This window comes from Giraffa tippelskirchi, chromosome 8, assembly GCF_054371585.1.
Source record: "Giraffa tippelskirchi isolate mGirTip1 chromosome 8, T2T-mGirTip1v1.2.pri, whole genome shotgun sequence".
In the NCBI taxonomy this organism is placed as follows: domain Eukaryota; kingdom Metazoa; phylum Chordata; class Mammalia; order Artiodactyla; family Giraffidae; genus Giraffa; species Giraffa tippelskirchi.
In genome coordinates, this window is record NC_137282.1 from 136,440,632 (window position 1) to 136,459,911 (window position 19,280).

General features: G+C 40.7%; 1 protein-coding gene across 12 annotated transcripts in view; it reads right to left on the reverse strand.

Moving 5' to 3' along the window:
- Positions 1-1,747: 1,747 nt before the first annotated feature.
- Positions 1,748-19,280, reverse strand: part of ADGRF1 (adhesion G protein-coupled receptor F1) — a 102,326-nt gene continuing 84,793 nt past the window's right edge. For 6 of the 12 annotated variants that reach the window (XM_081519702.1, XM_081519700.1, XM_081519704.1 and 3 more), the window contains 8 exons: positions 15,969-16,120; positions 14,434-14,597; positions 12,374-12,562; positions 9,082-10,455; positions 7,075-7,116; positions 6,035-6,094; positions 2,614-2,680; positions 1,748-1,962 (listed from right to left, as the gene is read on the reverse strand). In XM_081519702.1, coding sequence (XP_081375828.1) covers positions 1,874-1,962; positions 2,614-2,680; positions 6,035-6,094; positions 7,075-7,116; positions 9,082-10,455; positions 12,374-12,562; positions 14,434-14,597; positions 15,969-16,120 — 2,137 coding nt within the window. In that variant the 3' untranslated portion in view covers positions 1,748-1,873. The remainder of the gene's footprint in view (positions 1,963-2,613; positions 2,681-6,034; positions 6,095-7,074; positions 7,117-9,081; positions 10,456-12,373; positions 12,563-14,433; positions 14,598-15,968; positions 16,121-19,280) is intronic. The other 6 variants (XM_081519706.1, XM_081519705.1, XM_081519712.1 and 3 more) reach the window with 3 other exon arrangements.

The window sequence follows — 19,280 nt, forward strand, 5'->3', positions numbered from 1 at the left end:
TGCGAAAATACATTTCTGTTGTCTAAACCACGAGTCTGGGATGTTCTATTACAGCAGTCTGAGCTGACTAATATATTCCTACAGATAGCTGTAAACATGGACGTGATTTGCTTTCATAACCACAAGCTGCTAGGTCTTAGGACATCAGGGCTATGTGTAAAATAGTGGCTAGACGAGACCTGAGCTCCCTTGCAGACCAAGCAGTCTAGGATTCTAATTACAATTAAATAAACAATGTCAATCTTGCTAGACTGACTTACATAACCCCCCTCTTACTGTAATTCAACTTCTGTAACTTCTATCCTGGCACAGCCATTTGCCATTCATGTTGCCCTGCTCACATGATCTCACCTCTCTCTGTGCCTTAGTTTCAGCTACTATAGAACAGGAATAATAATATTCCTCCCTCCCAAACTTATTGTGAAGATTACATGAGATTAAACACAAACCAGATATATGTATATTTATGACTGAGTCCCTTTGCTGTTCACCTGAAACTGTCACAACATTATTTTTTAATTGGCTCTATCCCAACACAAAATGTAAAAGTTATTAAAAATAAATAAAAAAAAAATAAATGCAGAGGAGAGCCTGACACACCATGAGCAGATATACACGTTGCTTCTTTTTTGATTTCTTCCCATCACCATCAGCATCATTATCATCACTATTGCTATTGAAAGGAATAGATACTTGCTTTAAGAAATATTGCTGCAGATTTTTTTAGGAAACTCTGGAAGCAAGGATGAATCAAAAGGCTTAGTTCTTCTGGGCTCTATGTTCAGGGCTGGAATTCAGGTGAGCCCAAAGTGATGGCAGTATGGAAGGGAAATGTCACTTCCTAGAGCGTCTTCACCTGCTGCTTTCGCATCTCATGCAAAAGTGGCACCAACTATGCATGTAAGTAACTTCCAGTAAGTGCCTACAGTGTGTTATGAAAGAAAACCAGAGTTGCTTTAAGGTTTCCCTGAAAACCGACAATCAAACTCTCGCTCACTTTGCCTCTTACATAGAGAGAATTCTGGGAGGAAGAAATGAAGAACTTAACCTCACAAGGCTTGATTAGGATTGCAGGTAATTTTCAAGGCTGTTATGGGGCTGTAGAAATGGACTAGGAACCAAAGTCCCAAAAGTGCCCAATACCCCTTTAGTGTCATCACAATGTTTGGGAAGTCACTTGACCTGTCCAAGCCTAAGTTTCCTCATCCCTTCATTCTGTCTGCCCAGACACCTCACATCACTGGATGGGGACCGGATGAAACTTCTTTGTATACTGAAAAATAAATATATATATAAAATCACATTGTTATAGTTTCTAAGTCATGGCTACAAAGCTGTCTGAAATGGACACTTTCCATCTTGTTTCTGATTAGCCTTCAAACTTCAGTGACTGAATCTAAAAAACAAGAACAAGCATAAAATTCGACTGGAAATTGGAAGAAAATGCCTTTTCTCTAGGAAATTTCATGAGTGATTTTTTTATAAGAAAGTAAACACAGTCCATCACTGTATTTAAAGTGATTTCATGACATTTCCTTATTCCAATTCAGATAATTGGAAATGTCACATCCATAATGCTAATTTATAAAAAAGGAAACCACAGTTTGTGGCAGTGAGAAGCTGACAACTGACAAAACTTCTGACACAAATTTAATCTTCTACCTTTATGAAGCAATTCCTTTAAATCAAACCACACAGAAGTAAATCTCTTCATTTAATTGAAGATAAAGATGGTGGTCATGAAGCTGCTGAAAGCTCCTTATTTTATTTCCAGATTTTTAAATCAGAAAATTCCATTGAATATCACTTCTTCACTGACATTGAGCTCTGAATGTCGATTTACTCAAAAAAAAAGAAAAAAAAATTCTTGATTTTAGGATTCCCCGCTTTGTTCAGCTGATGAAAACTGAGTTAGCATGATGTCATGCGAGGATTCTCTAGTATAAGAAAATACATAGTGGCCTAAAAGAGGAAAAAGAGGATGAGAATTATTGCTGTTACGTTGAAAACAAGCGTTAAGATCAAAATTAGAGTAAGCCTATGCAATTCTTGACAATTCTGGACAGTCTCATGAAGAACTTAGGGTAGACAGCATTTTATTAATGCCATTGAAGCTTACATCTGTCAGATTTCTCTCATTTGAGAAGAGAAACCCCACATTTTCAGATCCTGGGGAATGAGGTAAAGGTTTGAGACCACTGAATGTTACTGCTGGAAGAAACTTCAGTGTTCTCTTAATTTTTCATTTTACTGATGAGGAATCATGTCCAAAAAGGTAAAGAGATTCATTAAAAGCCCTCAGGCTGATTTTGGTGTAACTTTTGTCACGCATTCCTTTATTTTAATCTGAAGACCTTTAATTACACAAATAACATATTATCCCCAACCGCTGCCCACAAAAGCCCTCAGACTGGTTGGTGGCACTGGTAACAAGATCCAAAGCTTTTGGATGAGCACATGAGCATTTGGGGTGGGAAATGCTTTTTCAAGTTAAGACACTTGAACTTTATCTGAAATTCAAGGAATTTTGATCAGAATCTAAAGTGAATCACCCATGACAGAGTCATATTCTTTCTTCCTACCCTTTGGAAACTTTGGTCTGTTTTTACTCACCTTTCTGTTGGAATGGGTTGAAAGTCTTTTCGAATCTGAGTTTGACAGATGAATCTGATAACTTCTGCTGCACCAAAGAAAACCAAGTCACTTAGGCATTCAAAGTATTCTTTCACACGCTTCCTTTTTCATTCACATGCCCTCAGGAGATTACAAATACTCATCTTTTCTTCTGCCAAATGTGCTTTGAAGATGAAAATCTCATTTTTATCACCCATTCCGAAGACAAAAATCTCATTTTTGTCACCTAATTTGACAGCGAAACTAGAGGAGTACAAATGGAGAAGATGCAAAGCCCTCACTGACCATGGCTGCCTTCTGAAAAGTGAATATTTTACATCAGAAACAGGGAGGAAAAAAACACTGTTGGGAATCTTTACTATGGGGTTTGTTTTATTCTGCTTTTGAGTGTTTTTCTTATTTTTTTTAAATTGATTTATTTATTTTAATTGGAGGCTAATTACGTTACAATATTGAGTGTTTTTCTTTCTTTGATTATTCAATGAGGAAAATTCTGACTCCCTGCTTTGTAGGGTTGGGGGTGTCCTGTCTTACTTTACTAAAGGTTTCTCTTTAGTGCTGTCACACAGGCTGTAACTCCTTCCTTTTCTTTTTGAATTTATTTTTAATTGGAGGATAATTGGAGGATATATTATAAAATACTGTGCTGGTTTCTGCCATACATCAATCTGAAATCAGCCATAGGTACACATAACATACACATATCTCCTCCCTCTTGAGCCTCCCTCCCACTCCATCCCACCCCTCTAGCTGGTCACAGAGCACTGGGTTTGGGCTCCCTATATCATATAGCAAATTTCCACTGGCTATCTGTTTTACATATGACAATGTGTATGTTTCAATGCTACTGTCTCAATTCATCCCACCCTTTCCTTCCCCCGCTGTGTCCACAAGTCTGTTCTCTACATCTATGTCTCCATCGCTGCCCTGCAAATAGGTTCATCAGTACCATCTTTCTAGATTCTATATATGTATGTGTTAATATTTGATATATGTTTTTCTCTTTCTGACTTACTTCACTCTGTATAATAGGCTCTAGGTTCATCCACCTCATTAGAACTGACTCAAATGTGTTCCTTTTCTGGCTGAATAATATTCCATTGTGACACTGTGATGATGACTGCAGCCGTGAAATTAAAAGATGCTTACTCCTTGGAAGGAAAGTTATGACCAACCTAGACAGCATATTAAAAAGCAGAGACATCACTTTGCCAACAAAGGTCTGTCTAATCAAGGCTATGGTTTTTCCAGTAGTCAGATATGGATGTGAGAGTTGGACTATAAAGAAAGATGAGTGCTGAAGAATTGATGCTTTTGAACTGTGGTGTCGGAGAAGACTCTTGAGAGTCCCTTGGACTGCAAGGAGATCCAACCAGTCCATCTTAAAGGAGATCAGTCCTGGGTGTTCATTGGAAGGACTGATGTTGAAGCTGAAACTCCAATACTTTGGCCACCTGATGGGAAGAGCTGACTCATTGGAAAAGTCCCTGATGCTGGGAAAGATTGAGGGCAGGAGGGGAAAGGAATGACAGAGGATGAGATGGCTGGATGGCATCACCAACTCAATGCATATGAGTTTGAGTGAACTCTGGGAGTTGGTGATGGACAGGGAGGCCTGGCGTGCTGCAGTCCAGGGGTTGCAAAGAGTCAGACACAACTGAGCGACTGAACTGACTGAATAATCTATTGTACATACGTACCACATGTTCTTTATCCATTCATCTGTTGGTGGAGATCTAGATTGCTTCCATGTCTTAGGTATTGTAAATAGTGCTGCAATGAACTTTGGGGTACATTTGTCTTTTTCAATTATGGTTTTCTCAGCTCACTAGTAGGATTGTTCTGTCATATGGTAGTTTAGAAAAGTGAAAATGTTAGTCATTCAGTCATATCTGACTCTTTGTGACCCCATGGAGTATAGCATGCCAGGTTCCTCTGTCCATGGCATTCTCCAGGCAAGAATACTGGAGTGGGTTGCCATTCCCTTCTCCAGGGGATCTTTCTGACACAAGGATGGAACTTGGGTGTCCCGCATTGGCAGGCAAATCTTTTGGTTTGAGACACTGTGGAAGCCATGGTAGTTTTATTCTTAGTTTTTTAAGGAGTCTCCATACTTCTCCATAGTGACTGTATTAATTTGCATTCCCACCGACAATGCAAGAGAATTCCCTTTTCTCTACACCTTCTTCAGCATTTACTGTTTGTAGATTTCTTGATGATGGCTATTCTGACTGGTGTGAGGTTGTGTCTCATTGTAGTTTTGATTTGCATTTCTCTAATAATGAACCTTCTTTTCTTAATAGCAGCGAATGATTCATTAATTTCACATTTTCTGGCTCAAAGCATTTTAGTTCTTCAAGACATACAATTAAAATCACAGAGCATTAGCACTTCTGCTTTGAGTAACTAGTCCAACACTGAATTTTTACAGTTTGAGAACATGAGACCAAAAGGCACTAAATGACTTTCCTATGATCACACAATCAGTTGGTTACAGAGTCAAAAACACAGGACAGGTCTCTTCAATTCCTTAGTCATGGGTCTTAATTCACAGCACTCTCCAATGAAATGCAGACCCAGGAAAATTACTTTAATACCAGAAGCTAATTGCCTCACTCTTTATTTCAAAAGTTTATATTATCCTATATTAAAAAAAAACTCCAAATATCTATGTATTTTTTATGCACTCAGGTCAGTTGATTTTTATCAAACACAGAAATTTCTGCTTTAGAATCCTTTCTGAAAGACCCTCCATGTCTTACTGAAAGACAAAAGTGTGAGGTAATATCAAAAATACAAAATAGGGAGGCAAGTACTTTTGTTTCTAACTGTACAGTTCCTTACATGGATTGCACTTTTGTGGCAAAGAATGAGAACAGAAATCCTGTCTCCATACAAACTTGGCAGTTTGTGGTCTAAAGAGCTAAAATTGCAAGGGACAAGTTTAGTTATACCAGCATAAGAGAGAAAATTCAAAGAGAGAGTTTTTTATATTAGAAGTTAATGAAGACTTCCCACTCTGCTTTTCTGGAGAAGGGAAAGGGGTCTACAGCAGATGCAGAAAGTTAGGCAGAGAAAAGGACCCTACTGATTCTAGATGTTGGGAGACAAGTCAGACTACAGCAAGTGATACTCTTCAAATGAATTTGCTCACAAGAACACTGCAGACCCACATGCTTGAGCATCTTTGATGCTTTCCACACATTTGCATTCATTCATTCCCTCACTCACTTAAAAACTTTCTGGTGAATGTTGACTGTGTGCTGGACATCGTGCCAGATACCAGGAATATAATGGCAACAGAAATTCAATGGATTTACACAAAACTGGGCCTGATGTGGGACTGTGTAAAAAGTACAAAACTTCACGAATTGCCCCCATCATAGCAGGAGATAATTACCTTTGATGCCTGGTCCCAACAGCTTAAAGGAGACAACTTGTTGAGCAGCAGCTGTCGCAGCTATAGAGCAAAAAAGAAATATTGATTAGTTACACATATGCAGTCATACATAGACATATCAAGAACAAAACTAGTAAAATTGTTATTTAGTAATAGTATTTCCCAGCGGTATTTAATAGACTATAAGCATAGGGATCTGATGAAAGGATTTTTCTTTTATGTCTTTTCTTGTAAACAAATCTAGAATGAAACAAAAAATGACAGTACCAAAAGTTATAATAATTCAGATTCTACACATTAGTAATTGGCAATAATTACTAACTTGAAGTTTATCTTTGAAGTGAAGAGTTTCCTCACCGACTAAATGGTGAAAACCACAGAATTATTTATTTTTATTTAATTATTTCCTTACAATCCTTCCAATTCAGAAGAAAGCAAATTACTTCTTTATAAACAGGGGTTTGGGGACATGTACAACAACAATTATAATAATTATAAAATATCCTTATCTTCATATTAAAACAAAGGCTATGTTTATTAATTTACTATCTTTACTTCTCTCGGCAGAATTGCTAAAAGCTTGGAAAAATAATGAAAGTAGTATAAGTTTTTTCTATTATCTTTTACTTGCATTAGTCATCCTTCATTAAGAATTCTATTTCATGTTAGAGTTAGAGGCTACAAAATATTTACTATAAAAACTTCTGGAAACATAGAAATAAATAGTCTTTTCCAGCATAAGGAAAGTTTTTTTCCTGGCTAATTATGCCAAGTCAAAATTTGAAAGTAAAATCAAGTTTCCCCCTTTTTCCTACAATGGTCACATTATATGTTGTGGTTGATTCACTATAGCTCCATTATCAGCAAAGAGTGTTCAGTTTCTTTGTATTCTGACTGAACCTGGCTTTTGTAAAATTATAGAACTTTTTAATGAAAGTACCCATGGTCTGACCTCTTATATATGAATAAGGACCTTAGAACTGAAGGGGAGGGATTAGATTCCTGGGTTAAAGGAGGAAGAGAGAAATGAACACACATACCTTACTATCCAAGAGAATTCCAAAACATAAGATGAAAAGACCCTTTAAATGAAGGAATAAAGCACATATATTATCTCTTTCATTTCCAGAAAAGAAAGTTTTTGTATTATTACTATTCTATTATATCCTCCAACATTGAAATTATTTCCTTGTCTGCCCCCTATTGGCTGTGGGTTCCCTGAAGACAAGGATACTATGAAACCTCCACAGTGCCTGGATTAACACAAAGTACTCAACATTTTTGTTGTTGCTAATTAAATTATTGTGTAAATAAAGTTTGAAACACACGTGGAGCTTCATGTTCCCCTTTGTGTCATCTTAAACCCCAAATAAAGAACTTCTATTTGCTTCTGTATCTTAGGCTTTCTTTAGACATTAAACAAATGCCAACTCAGCGTCTTATGTCAGCTGGCTCTGAAGTCCAAGGCCAAGTTGACTATATCAGCATGCTTTCCATCAGGTCCAGCCCCTGGGGAATCCTCGGCAGCATCTTTCTTGGACCCTGAAATCCTCCTCCTGGTTGGAGCACCCTCAGTTGGTGCCTGTTCAGACAGCATGTCACCAAGGGCCCTGGACGAAAGCTCCCTAAACCTGTCACCATGAGCTGTGTGCTCTCCATCACAGTCCTTGTGCTGCCACCTAAACATACCCTGGTTTGTTGAAGTAGGTGGAGAACCAACTGCTTTCTGGAGACATTTACTGAGCACTTACTCTGTGCCAGGCACAGTGCTAAGTACTGAATAATCTCATTGAACCCTCGTATTTACTCTAAGATACAGACTTCCCTGGTGGCTCAGAGGTTAAAGCGTCTGCCTGCAATGCGGGAGACCTGGGTTTGATCCCTGGGTCAGGAAGATCCCCTGGAGAAGGAAATGGCAACCCACTCCAGTATTCTTGCCTGGAGAATCCCATGGACGGAGGAGCCTGGTGGGCTGCAGTCCACAGGGTCGCAAAGAGTCGGACACAACTGAGCGACTTCACTTTCACAGGTAATAATTGGGTTTCCCAGGTGGCAGAGTGGTAAACAATCCACCTGCCTATTCAGGAGACGTAGGAGACCTGGGTTCCATCCCTGGGTGGGGAAGACCCTCTGGAGTTGGAAATGGCAACCCACTCCAGTATTCTCGCCCGCTGAATCCCATGGACAGAGGAGACTGGCAGGCTATAGTCCACAGGGTCTCAAGAGTCGGACACAATTAAGCACCAGCACCAGAGCACACAGATAATAATATTATCCCTGTTTACCAGATAAAAGAATTGAGGACAGAAAAATTAAATAACTTGTTCACAATCACACAGTTGGATAACATGAAATATTTGAGCCCAGAGCTATTTAACTTCAGAGCACAAACATTTAACCACCACTACCCTGAGATATTGTCCAGGGTAGGAGACCCAGCCAATGTTCCTTGAACCAGGTTTGAGGGCTCTGTTCCAGAGTGTCCAAATCTAAGGAATATTTCTGGTTTCGCAGGTCATCCAGATTCTTACAACTGCTCAGTTCTGTCCGTGTAAGGAAAACAGCCACAGACCCTATGCAAATGAACTGGTGTGGCTGTGTTCCAATAAAACTTTATTTACAAAAACAGTGCTGCCTGCAGTTGGCCAGGCTCTGCTCAGTGGCACACTAGGGACTTCCTTTGCACCATGCAGACTCAAAAAGTATTCTTGATTTATTTCCCTTTCCCTGTGTGCCTTCACAGAGATCAGCACAAGACAAAGAAGACTGGGTCAACAGCAAGGGAGATGAGTGTTAGCTACGTGAATTCGAACATTTAAAACCCTGGAATGGATTACTGAAGAAGCCTAATATTCTGCCTCAGTATGAGAATAACTATTAGGGAAAAAAATGGATCTTTTTCTTCCGTTCACTGTTGCAGGCGGTTTTGTTTGTAATAGTCCTGCTGGAGGCAGGGGGATGAGATCATCTCCAGAGTGGTCTTCCCATCCTCAATTCTCTACACTCCAGTTACCTGATTATACATAGGTTATTCTCATTGTTCTTACCTGGAATGCATTAAGAAATGCAAAAATAATGTGCCAAGACAGATTCCGGCTGTCCACCATTGTTGCTATGCCGAAACCCCAGGTGAGCCCCAGAAGAGGGTTCAGGATGAGGAGGCTCCTCCCTATGCGCATGACAGTGGCCTTGTTGTCCTGGGCCAGCCTTTCTCCAACAGCTGGCCTCCAGAGCTTCGTGAGAACTAATAGCACCACCACCAAATTCACAGCCACAATAGTCAGGGCAGGAACCGCAAAGGCCAAGAGAGGCTTGCTCCCACTGGACCAATTAAGCCAACACAGATCTTTCCTTTTGTAGACATCGCTGGGCTGTGTGACTGCAATGGTGACAATGGATATAATGAGAGGGCACCCGTAGCCCAAGCAGAACCCGATAGCCACCATCAAAGGTGTGGCCATGTGATGGAACACAAAGATCACCCGATATGCCAGCAGGAACCCGAGCAGAAGCATCCAGAAGAACAAGGAGAGGTAGAAAAAGTGTGTAAAGAACACGGCAGCTGTGCAGACACCAGAAGGGTTTGCTGTGGTATCCACCATGGCAGCAACAATAAACCAAATGTCTGCAATTAGGAGGCACAGAGCTATGTTCACTATGCAGATGTGACGGCTGTGTGAGGTTTGGTTTTTGTTGACCTGCTTCCAAAACAGACCTTCAATGGTCAGGCATAAGATGAGACTTCCAATGGAGACCACCAGCCCCACAAAGGTGATCCATTTCACAATGGGGACGATGGCAGGGGGGACAATGGGGGACATCAGCACGGAGAAGGAGGTCAGGTGAGTACAGTGGCATGTCACGGAGTCTGCAGTTTCATTCTCCAGGTGGCAGCCGGTATCTCTCCACTTCAAATGATTGAAATCCCAAAACACACAATGAGGTTGACTCAGATTAAATTTCATCTTAGAAAAAGTCAGGGAAATTTCATGGATGGAAGAGTTTGGGATAATAATGGATATCAAGGGCCCATTAACCTGAGCATTTATATTTTCGGTAATGGGTAGAATGTTCCCCAGGGTCAAAGAGGTCATGCTGATGATAGTATATAGAAGGTGCCTCTTGAACTGTTCTGGCCCAATAGACACATGGCTTGTGATGGGAATGGAGGTATTTTCGGGGTGCAATTCAGTCGCATAATTGTAACCTTGATTGCTGAGATTTGCAGATACTGGAATCCCTTCCCAGTTAATGAAGTCTCGAGAAAAAGCCAGAGGCAGAGCTGTCGAAGGTACCAGAGCACTGATGTTTTCCAGTGATGCTAGTAACTGGGAACTGGCATCCTTTTCATTCCGCAGTAACACTGACCAGTTGGTTAGTGAGGCTGAATTAAGGATGTGATCAGCTATATTGATGACATTCTGAAATACAAGGATGAAAGTCAGTTTGGATTTTGAGTAAACTGGCCAGGGGGCTATGGATGGATAGTCATTAATCTTAAGCTCAAGAAAATTGCCCAGAGAATTGGCTCAATCAAGGATCACACATTAAAACTTAGCAGGGAAATACAGCATGGTGCTCCACACAGGGAAAGCTTTGGGCTAAGGGAAAAAGATCCACAGAATCACGTCAGTTCCAGGGTGAACACCTGCCAGGAATTCATAAGCCAAACAGGGTTTAGGCATGAAGGAGGAAACTGCTGCAATGGGGGCTGCAAAATGTGCATTTTCTTCCTTCTGACATAGCAAACAGGACTGCACGACTCCTCAGGCTGAGGGTCCAAGAGTGAGACGTTCCTTGTAACTACTTTCCCATATTATGCTTATTTTGCTAACATCAGAAGTTCTAAATTCATGTCACGAATGTTCAAGCTTTAATTCATGTATATTTATGACATTAACAGAGGAAACTAAAAAGCAAAAATTCTTAAACTCTGGACGTGCAACAAGGAAGCATTGAATTGAGTTGTGGATTTTAAGGGTCAGTCTTAATTTAAGACATTCCTTTTCCAAACATCCCTGAAAGGCAGTGTTTTCTCCCCCAGGACCCTCACTCACTCTTAAAGGCTGTGGTCCCCAGGCATCTGCTGTGGGCATCTGTCACTCTAGCTGAGTCTCACCCTGAGCCCTCTGTGACTCCTGGCTCAAATCCCATAGTGGGTTTCTTTTCCTGCTTTCAGCAACCTCTGCCTTCTTTTGGTTTGTGTTCACAGCTCTATTTTCCCCTTCATTTCATTTTTAGCTTTTTTGTGTGTCATTTTGTTTTATTTGGTCTCATTAACAATACATAGTCAGACTTTTTGAAAAAAACAAATCCAAGCATCTTTGTTTCAGGGAGTTTAACTTTTTCACATTTAATGTCACTTCTGACTTCCCTGGTGGCTCAGATGGTAAAGCGTCTGCCTATACTGTGGGAGGCCCGGGTTCGATCCCTGGGTGGGGAAGATCCTCTGGAGAAGGCAATGGCAACCCACTCCAGTACTCTTGCCTGGAAAATCCCACGGACTGAGGAGCCTGGTAGGCTACAGTCCATGGGGTCACAAAGAGTCGGACACGACTGAGCGACTTAACTTTCACTTTCACTTTCTGACATATAACGTTCACCTTATATAGTTAAGGACCATCGTGTGATTATGTAACAGTATACATAATATAAAACCCAATTTTGTAAAATACTATATGCTTTAACATATAAAATGCACACATCCAAAATTTTTGGAAAGATATTTATTTAACAAATAGTTATTGAGTACCTGCTATGCATCCCTTTTCAATCTTCTAGGTACTGAGATAACACCTAAAATGTAAGCAGTGGCCATTCTAGAGTGACAAGATTACATATCGCTTATTTTTCTTTTTGTTTATTTGTGTATTTTATAGTGAACATGTCTTAATTGAGGAATTTTTAAAGTTGATTTTAAAATATCCAAACTAAATCATGAATTCCCCACTCAAAAAATGGAGTTCTTAAAATATACTAAGTATAATATACTAGACTCAGAGTTTATAGCCACGGGAAAGAAAAACTGCAGACTCTATTAAGTATCAAAAATTTGGCACCTGTGTCATTCAGTGTCATGTAGGGCAGAGACTTACACCTTTCCTTTAGCCAAGTGCCACCCAGGCGGCCTGCCTGGAGGCAGCTCCCTCTTACTTTGTACACACGTAATTGATCCCAGGAGTTTTTTATGAGTTGCAGAGGAAGCAGCGAAGCTCACGCAAAGACTGTTACATGGCTCTTTGGTCCTTTTCAACAACATCTTATCAACTGGGGCTTCTGCCATTCCTCCTACCAGATCGAGCATTTAAAGTGAGCCCTTCAAGCTCACATGGACTTTACCTCCATTGTCGAATTGGACACCACGAAGCTTTTCTTCAGAGATGAGATACTGCCCAGAATTGACACCACAGAAGCCAGATCCCCAGCTGTGGTTGATGGGCTTTGCTGAATGACCGTTGAAAGCTTCTGCACCAGAGACGACACGGCTGCCTCAGTGTCAGTGCTGTTGCTGGCGAGCTCACTTGAATTCTAGGAACAGAAATTGCTACATTCTAGGAAACAATGTAACGCATGTGCTTCATCAGACTTAAATCAGTTTCACGGCCATATACAACTAACATTTGTATGGTGCGTGATAACCTAGGATCATCACATAGCGATGACAGTAACACCACAGTGGCTGTCATTCAGTGCTTTCTGTTTTCCATACATTGTTCTCAGTGCTTTACTGAGGATTCACTGATTTGATTTAGTCCTTACACTACCCTTTAAAGGAGGTACCATGGTTATTTTCATTTTGATTAAGGAAATTAACATGTGAAGAGTTTCATTAAAAAGCATTTTTATATAAATTATTACCTTAATTATACAGAACCTGAAGTTCAGTGAGATTCAGTGACTTTCCAAACAGTACCCCGCTAGGAAGCAGAAAGGCATGGTCTGCTTGGCACTAAATGTTATACCCATTTTTACTATGCTGAGAAATCCCTGTAGAGCCGGGGTCCCCAACCTCCAGAATCTAATGCCTGATTATCTGAGGTGGAGCTGATGTAATAATAATAGAAATAAAGTGCACAATAAATGTACTGTGCTTAAATCATCCAGAAACCATTCCTCTACCTCCCAGTCCATGAAAAAATTGCCTTCCAAATCAGTTCCTAGTGCCAAAAAAGGTTGGGGACCACCGCTATAGAAGATTTAAAGGGATGTACGTGGAGATTTGACTACACTTGGTCACTGAATTTGGGGTTTTACTTTTTCCTTGAGGCTTCCATCTACTTCCACAACACTGAGCTAATCTGGAAGGCAGCTAGAAGGGATAGCCTTACTCAAAGCCTGCCAACCCAGAAACCCAAATCCCTCTGTTTTCCTTTTCACTCTTCTCAGTTGACGGAGCTGTTCTCTGCCTCAGGCACCTGGGATCTGCTTGTCCTCATACCCTGGGGTGTCCTAGGCCCAGCTACCTACGGTTTATGTCCAGAGCCGAAGCAAAGAAGGGAAGAATAAGGATAAGTCCCGGAAGTCATCTACTCCAATCTCCCTCCCAAGTTTACAGATGAGAAACTGAGGTCCAGAAAGGGAGCGGTAAAGCTTCCACAGTCCCTTGGTGAATTCTGTGGGGGGTTCTCTGCTTCTGAAGTGGGGTCTCTGGTTGGGACTGAAGCCCTGTTCACTATGAAGGTCTCTTTGTAGGATGATATCTGTGAACTGGTCTTGGAGTCCCTTTTACACACCTGAGTTTTAACTCCTCACCATTTGCTTCCATTTTTCTATTTATCAAGTCTTAAGTACTTGAATCTTCCTAAGAGAGCATCAGACGAAGGTCATAGCCCTAATCAAGTGACCACGTTTCTAGTTCAACACTATTGCTACCTGAGGGACCATTAGCCCCCTAGTCTCTCCTTTTCCAGTCCTTACAAGGAAATCGGTAAGGTGCATGGCCCTGGATAGCCATCGCAGTTCTCTCACTCTATATGGTTCACCTCTGGCTGACCCACTCCCTACCCCCAATTTCTAACACATGAACATCTTCGCTTGTACTAAGGTTATAGCTTTTGACTTAACACCTTCACTTAGATCTTTAATTCCCATGCTTTCTGGATTTAGTTGCTGTTCTGCCATCTATGGTAGCCCTCTACAGCACTGATTCACACCTCTGTAGCACCCTCCCCTGAAAAACCATCCAATCTGACATTTCTGACATTCTCAGCTGCCACTTAGGCTCACTACTCATGCCTACACTCCCTGGGTTTCCCAGGGTCTGAAGTCTCCGACATCTGACCAATGAGACAAACTGATACATATTACCTACCCCCCAGGAAAGTTCACTGGGAGACACCCACTGTGAAACTCAAAACCAGGGCAAGTCTGCAAAGTGGAAATGCCTTTTTTTGTTTTACCTTCTTCAGTTCTTCCAGTTCAGAAAGCACACACATCTCCCTGAGGATATACCACCCAGAGGGTTGGCACCTGACCGTGATGCTTCCGACGTAGCCGAGGCTGCAGGGAAGAGTGTACTCCTCATTCTCAGACCCAAATCCAAAGGCAATATTGTTACACTGGGCTGGAAAAAAATAGAAACAGAGAAATAGAGAAAAGAATAGAAACACAGTAGAAGAATGTCTTGACACTCTCTATATAAACTATATATTAATGGCAGTGCTTTAGAAGTCATATTTTCAGAGCCCAACCTAGGCAAAATTCAGGAGTAGGAGAAGTTTACCTTTGATGTCCAGCTTTACCCCATCAGTCCCTTTTCCTCTTTTCTGATGTTCTGCCCTCCCCAAGGCTGGCCCCCTTTCCCTCCAGGTATGTAATCTAGGCCAACAATCTGACTTTTAGTGAGCTATCAAATAGTAAGTGTTCGCTGAAAACAAGCCAAGGTATGATCCCTCCCAGAAAATATTTACCCTCTTTAAGGGAAGGCTGGAATACCAGATAAGCTTCAAGATACTATGGGACAAAGTAGGCATGATAGGGTTAAAAGATAGGTAGTTGCCAGTTAGGGGTGACATGTCCTACTCTGTTCCGCTTTAAAAGCTTCTCACATCATGACCAGCCACCTAGTTCCCCTTGCACCAGGCCGTTCATAATACGTTCTTACCATGACTGTGACTGGGAGAAGGAAGAACCACAAGGACTATGATTTTTGTTTATTTTCCCCACCGCTCTGTCTCAAGTGTCTAAGCACTTTGTACACTTAGTAAATATTTGTTGAACAGATGTTGAAAGTGGCAAAAATCTTGGTAAGAGAGATTAAAATTGAATGTAAAGAATTTTGCAAACATTTGAAGAAATTAAGTGGCGTGTGTGTGCCTGTGTATTTCTGTGTGTGTTTGTGTATGTGAAAGACCTGAAAAAATGCATTCCTTCCTGGGTCCCTTGGATTATAATTTAGGAATGTCATCGGCCCCAGGGCTCTTTCACCATGGACCCCAGTAAACTATTGCTGAGTCATTTCCAACAGAGCGTGCAGTGAATCAGTCTTGCATGACATTTACATTAAGAATAAGAGGTCAGATCACCCATGAGCAAGAGTCTGAAATAGTCTGAAACGGTTAGCTGAAATTGAGTTTCATCCTGGTGGGAGTTGGGGAGGAGGGAACAGCTGCTTGATAAAGTCAGTCTTAGAACAATTCTGTTTTGGGAACATCTTCAATACACAATCTACTAATTAGGCTCCCCCAACCTACTTCCCTGGAGCTTCCCAGGTGGTTCAGTGATAAAGAATCCACCTGCTGATGCAGGTTCAATCCTTGGTCTGGTAAGATCCCCTGGAGGAGGAAATGGCAGCCCATTCCATTATTCTTGCCTGGAAAATCCCATGGACAGAGGGACCTGGCGGGCTACAGTCCATAGGGTCACAAAGAGTCCCACATGACTGAGTGCCTGAGCCCATATACAGGCAACCTAATTCTACAGATTCCAACATTACCTTCTCCATACACTCTGAAAGAGTCTTCTTCTATTGCATACAGCTGGCGCAGATATGTCTTAGCCTTCTCAACCATCTGCTCAATGCCCGACAGGAGCTCAGATGTGTTGCTGGAACCAACAACTTCATACCCAACAACGATGCTTCCATCTCTACAGTGATGACGTGGAAAGAAAAATAAGATGTATTTGTTCAGTCACTCAGAGCTTAAACTGTGGAGGTGACATTAGGTCTGTAGGAATAGATCAAACAGATTTGATTTTTCCTACATGGAGCTTACATGCCAATGGAGAAGGCAAGGAAAATAGAAACAAATAACCACTATATATAAATATATATAATTCTAAATTTTGTTAAGTGTTATTAGAGACAAGTTCAGAGATAGAGTTACAGATATAGAAAACAAACATGGTTACCAGGGTTTAACAGGGGGACAGGGATAAATTGGAAGACTGGAATTGACATATATACACCACTATATATAAAATCTTTCCCAGATTTTAGGAAAAGATTGAAGGCTGGAGGAGAAGAGGACGACAGAGGATGACATGGTTGGATGGCATCACCAACCTGATGGACATGAGTTTGAGCAAGCTCGGGGAGTTGGTGATATACAGGGAAGCCTGGCCTGCTCCAGTTCACGGGGTTGCAAAAAGTCAGACAGGACTGTGTGACTGAACTGAACTGATATATAAAATAGGTAACTAATAAGCACCTACTGTATAGCACAGGGAAGTCTACTCCATCCACTGTAATCACCTATATGGGAAAATAATCTTAAAAAGGGTGGATAAATGTATATGGAACAACAGACTGGTTCCAAATAGGAAAAGGAGTACATCAAGGCTGTATATTGTCACCTTGCTTATTTAACTTATATGCAGAGTACACCATGAGAAACACTGGGCTGGATGAAACACAAGCTGGAATCAAGATTGCCGAGAGAAATTCACTAACCTCAGATATGCAGATGACACCACCCTTATGGCAGAAAGTGAAGAAGAACTAAAGAGCCTCTTGATGAAAGTGAAAGAGGAGAGTGAAAAAGTTGGCTTAAAGCTCAACATTCAGAAAACTGAGATCATGGCATCTGGTCCCATCACTTCATGGCAAATAGATGGGGAAACAGTGGCTGACTTGATTTTTCTGGGCTCCAAAATCACTGCTGATGGTGACTGCAGCCATGAAATTAAAAGACGCTTACTCCTTGGAAGGAAGGTTATGGCCAACTTAGACAACATACTGAAAAGCAGAGAGATTACTTTGCCAACAAAGGTCTGTCTAGTCAAGGCTATGGTTTTTCCAGTGGTCATGTATGGATGTGAGAGTTGGACTGTGAAGAAAGCTGAGCACCGAAGAATTGATGCTTTTGAACTGTGGTGTTGGAGAAGACTCTTGAGAGTCCCTTGGACTGCAAGGAGATCCAACCAGTCCATCTTAAAGGAAATCAGTCCTAAGTGTTCATTGGAAGGACTGATGTTGAAGCTGAAGCTCCAATACTTTGGCCACCTGATGTGAACAGCTGACTCATTGGAAAAGACCCTGATGCTGGGAAAGATTGAGGGCAGGAGGAGAAGGCGACAACAGAAGATGAGATGGTTGGATGGAATCACTGACTCAATGGACATGGGTTTGGGTGGACTCCGGGAGGTGGTGATGGACATGGAGGCCTGGCATGCTGCAGTTCATGGGGTCGCAGAGTCAGACATAACTAAGCAACTGAACTGAACTGAAATGTATATGTATAACTAATTCACTTGGTTATATACTTGAAGCTAAGACAACATTGTAAATCAACTATATCCTATAAAAATTTCAAAATAAAGTTTCTTCATACAGATCTTTTAAAAGGCATATTGGGACTTCCCTGGTGGTCTAGTGGTGGAGAGCCCACCCTGCAATGCAGGGGATGCAGTTTTCATCCCTGGTCAGAGAACTAAGATCCCACATGGTGTGGAGCAGCTGAGCCCACATGCCACAGCTTTCGAATCCGTGTGCTGCAGTGAAAGGTCCCACGTGCTATAACTAAGACCTGACACAGCCAGAAAAAGTCCCTAGAATAAGCACGGAGAGCTCTAAGATTTGGGTCTGTACAGTTACGAGAGCAGCATCTCTGGAACTGAGATGGGGAAGATGACGGGAGAAGAATGTGAAAGGTTATGATGGGGGGAGATGGAGGACCCCCATTTTGGACAAATTTTTTTTTCTTTCCTTTTTTTTAGATTTAAAAAAAAATTATTCCAAAGGTCAAATTCTTAATCACTTCATTGAACTAACATTGAGCTACATTTAACTCACAATAAATAAACCCAAATACTTTTGTGTATGTGAAACACAATTTTAGGTTGTAATGGTCACAATGTTGTTTCATTGATATGGCTCTTCTATAGTGTTTGAAAAGTATTTTTCTGCCTATTATTTCATTTTATGTAATTGAGCTTCAATCAGATTCCATAGCTATTAATAGTTCTGTTTGACAGAGACAATGAGAGATTAAGATTTACTTTAGATCATATATGTAAAGAGTAAGACCAAAATAGTTGCATTTTATAGACAAGTCCACTTTTACTGTGATTTTGTCTATGAATTATTGAGGACAGTTTGTAAAATAGATAGATAGATAATTTGGTGGAATATAAATTAGAAATATAAATAGAAAACCAGGACCAAGGAATAGAAAAATGAGAATATTGAATACAAAACTGTTGACTGATTTTCAATTTTGTCTATGAATTCAATAACGACAGAGTCAGAAACAGAAGTTACATGAATTATATAGACCTTGATATAAGAAAAAAGAAGCAGAGTTTTTCCTAGCACTAAATTTTAAAGAATATTATACATGTGATCCTTTTTGTAAGTACATGAGAAGACTTAAAGGATAAGGTTCAAAACAGTATATTTGTAACAAATGTTATTGAAAATTTCCTATAACTATTCTTTAACTGTGAAAACATAAATAAGAAGCTAAATTCTCTGACCTCTAAGTCACTTCCTCTAACAGGCTATAAATAGCTGGTAATCAATACACACATGGGTAACTAACCAAATAGCTTTTGAATTAAAGTATAAACAAAAGGATAATTTACTAAATATCTCTTTATTTGCTGTAAACAATGACTACTGGGCTTTGAAGTATGGTGCATACATGATATCTACACCAAAAAATTTAATATTTTACCCAAGGAGCCCCTCTGGCCCCCAGTTATAGAACATTACACCCTCTCTGCTAAGGAGCAAACCCATTCCTTCACAACCCACAGCCCTCATCCCCACTGCTCGCCCCTTCCTATTCATGCCTTCCTGCTTCTT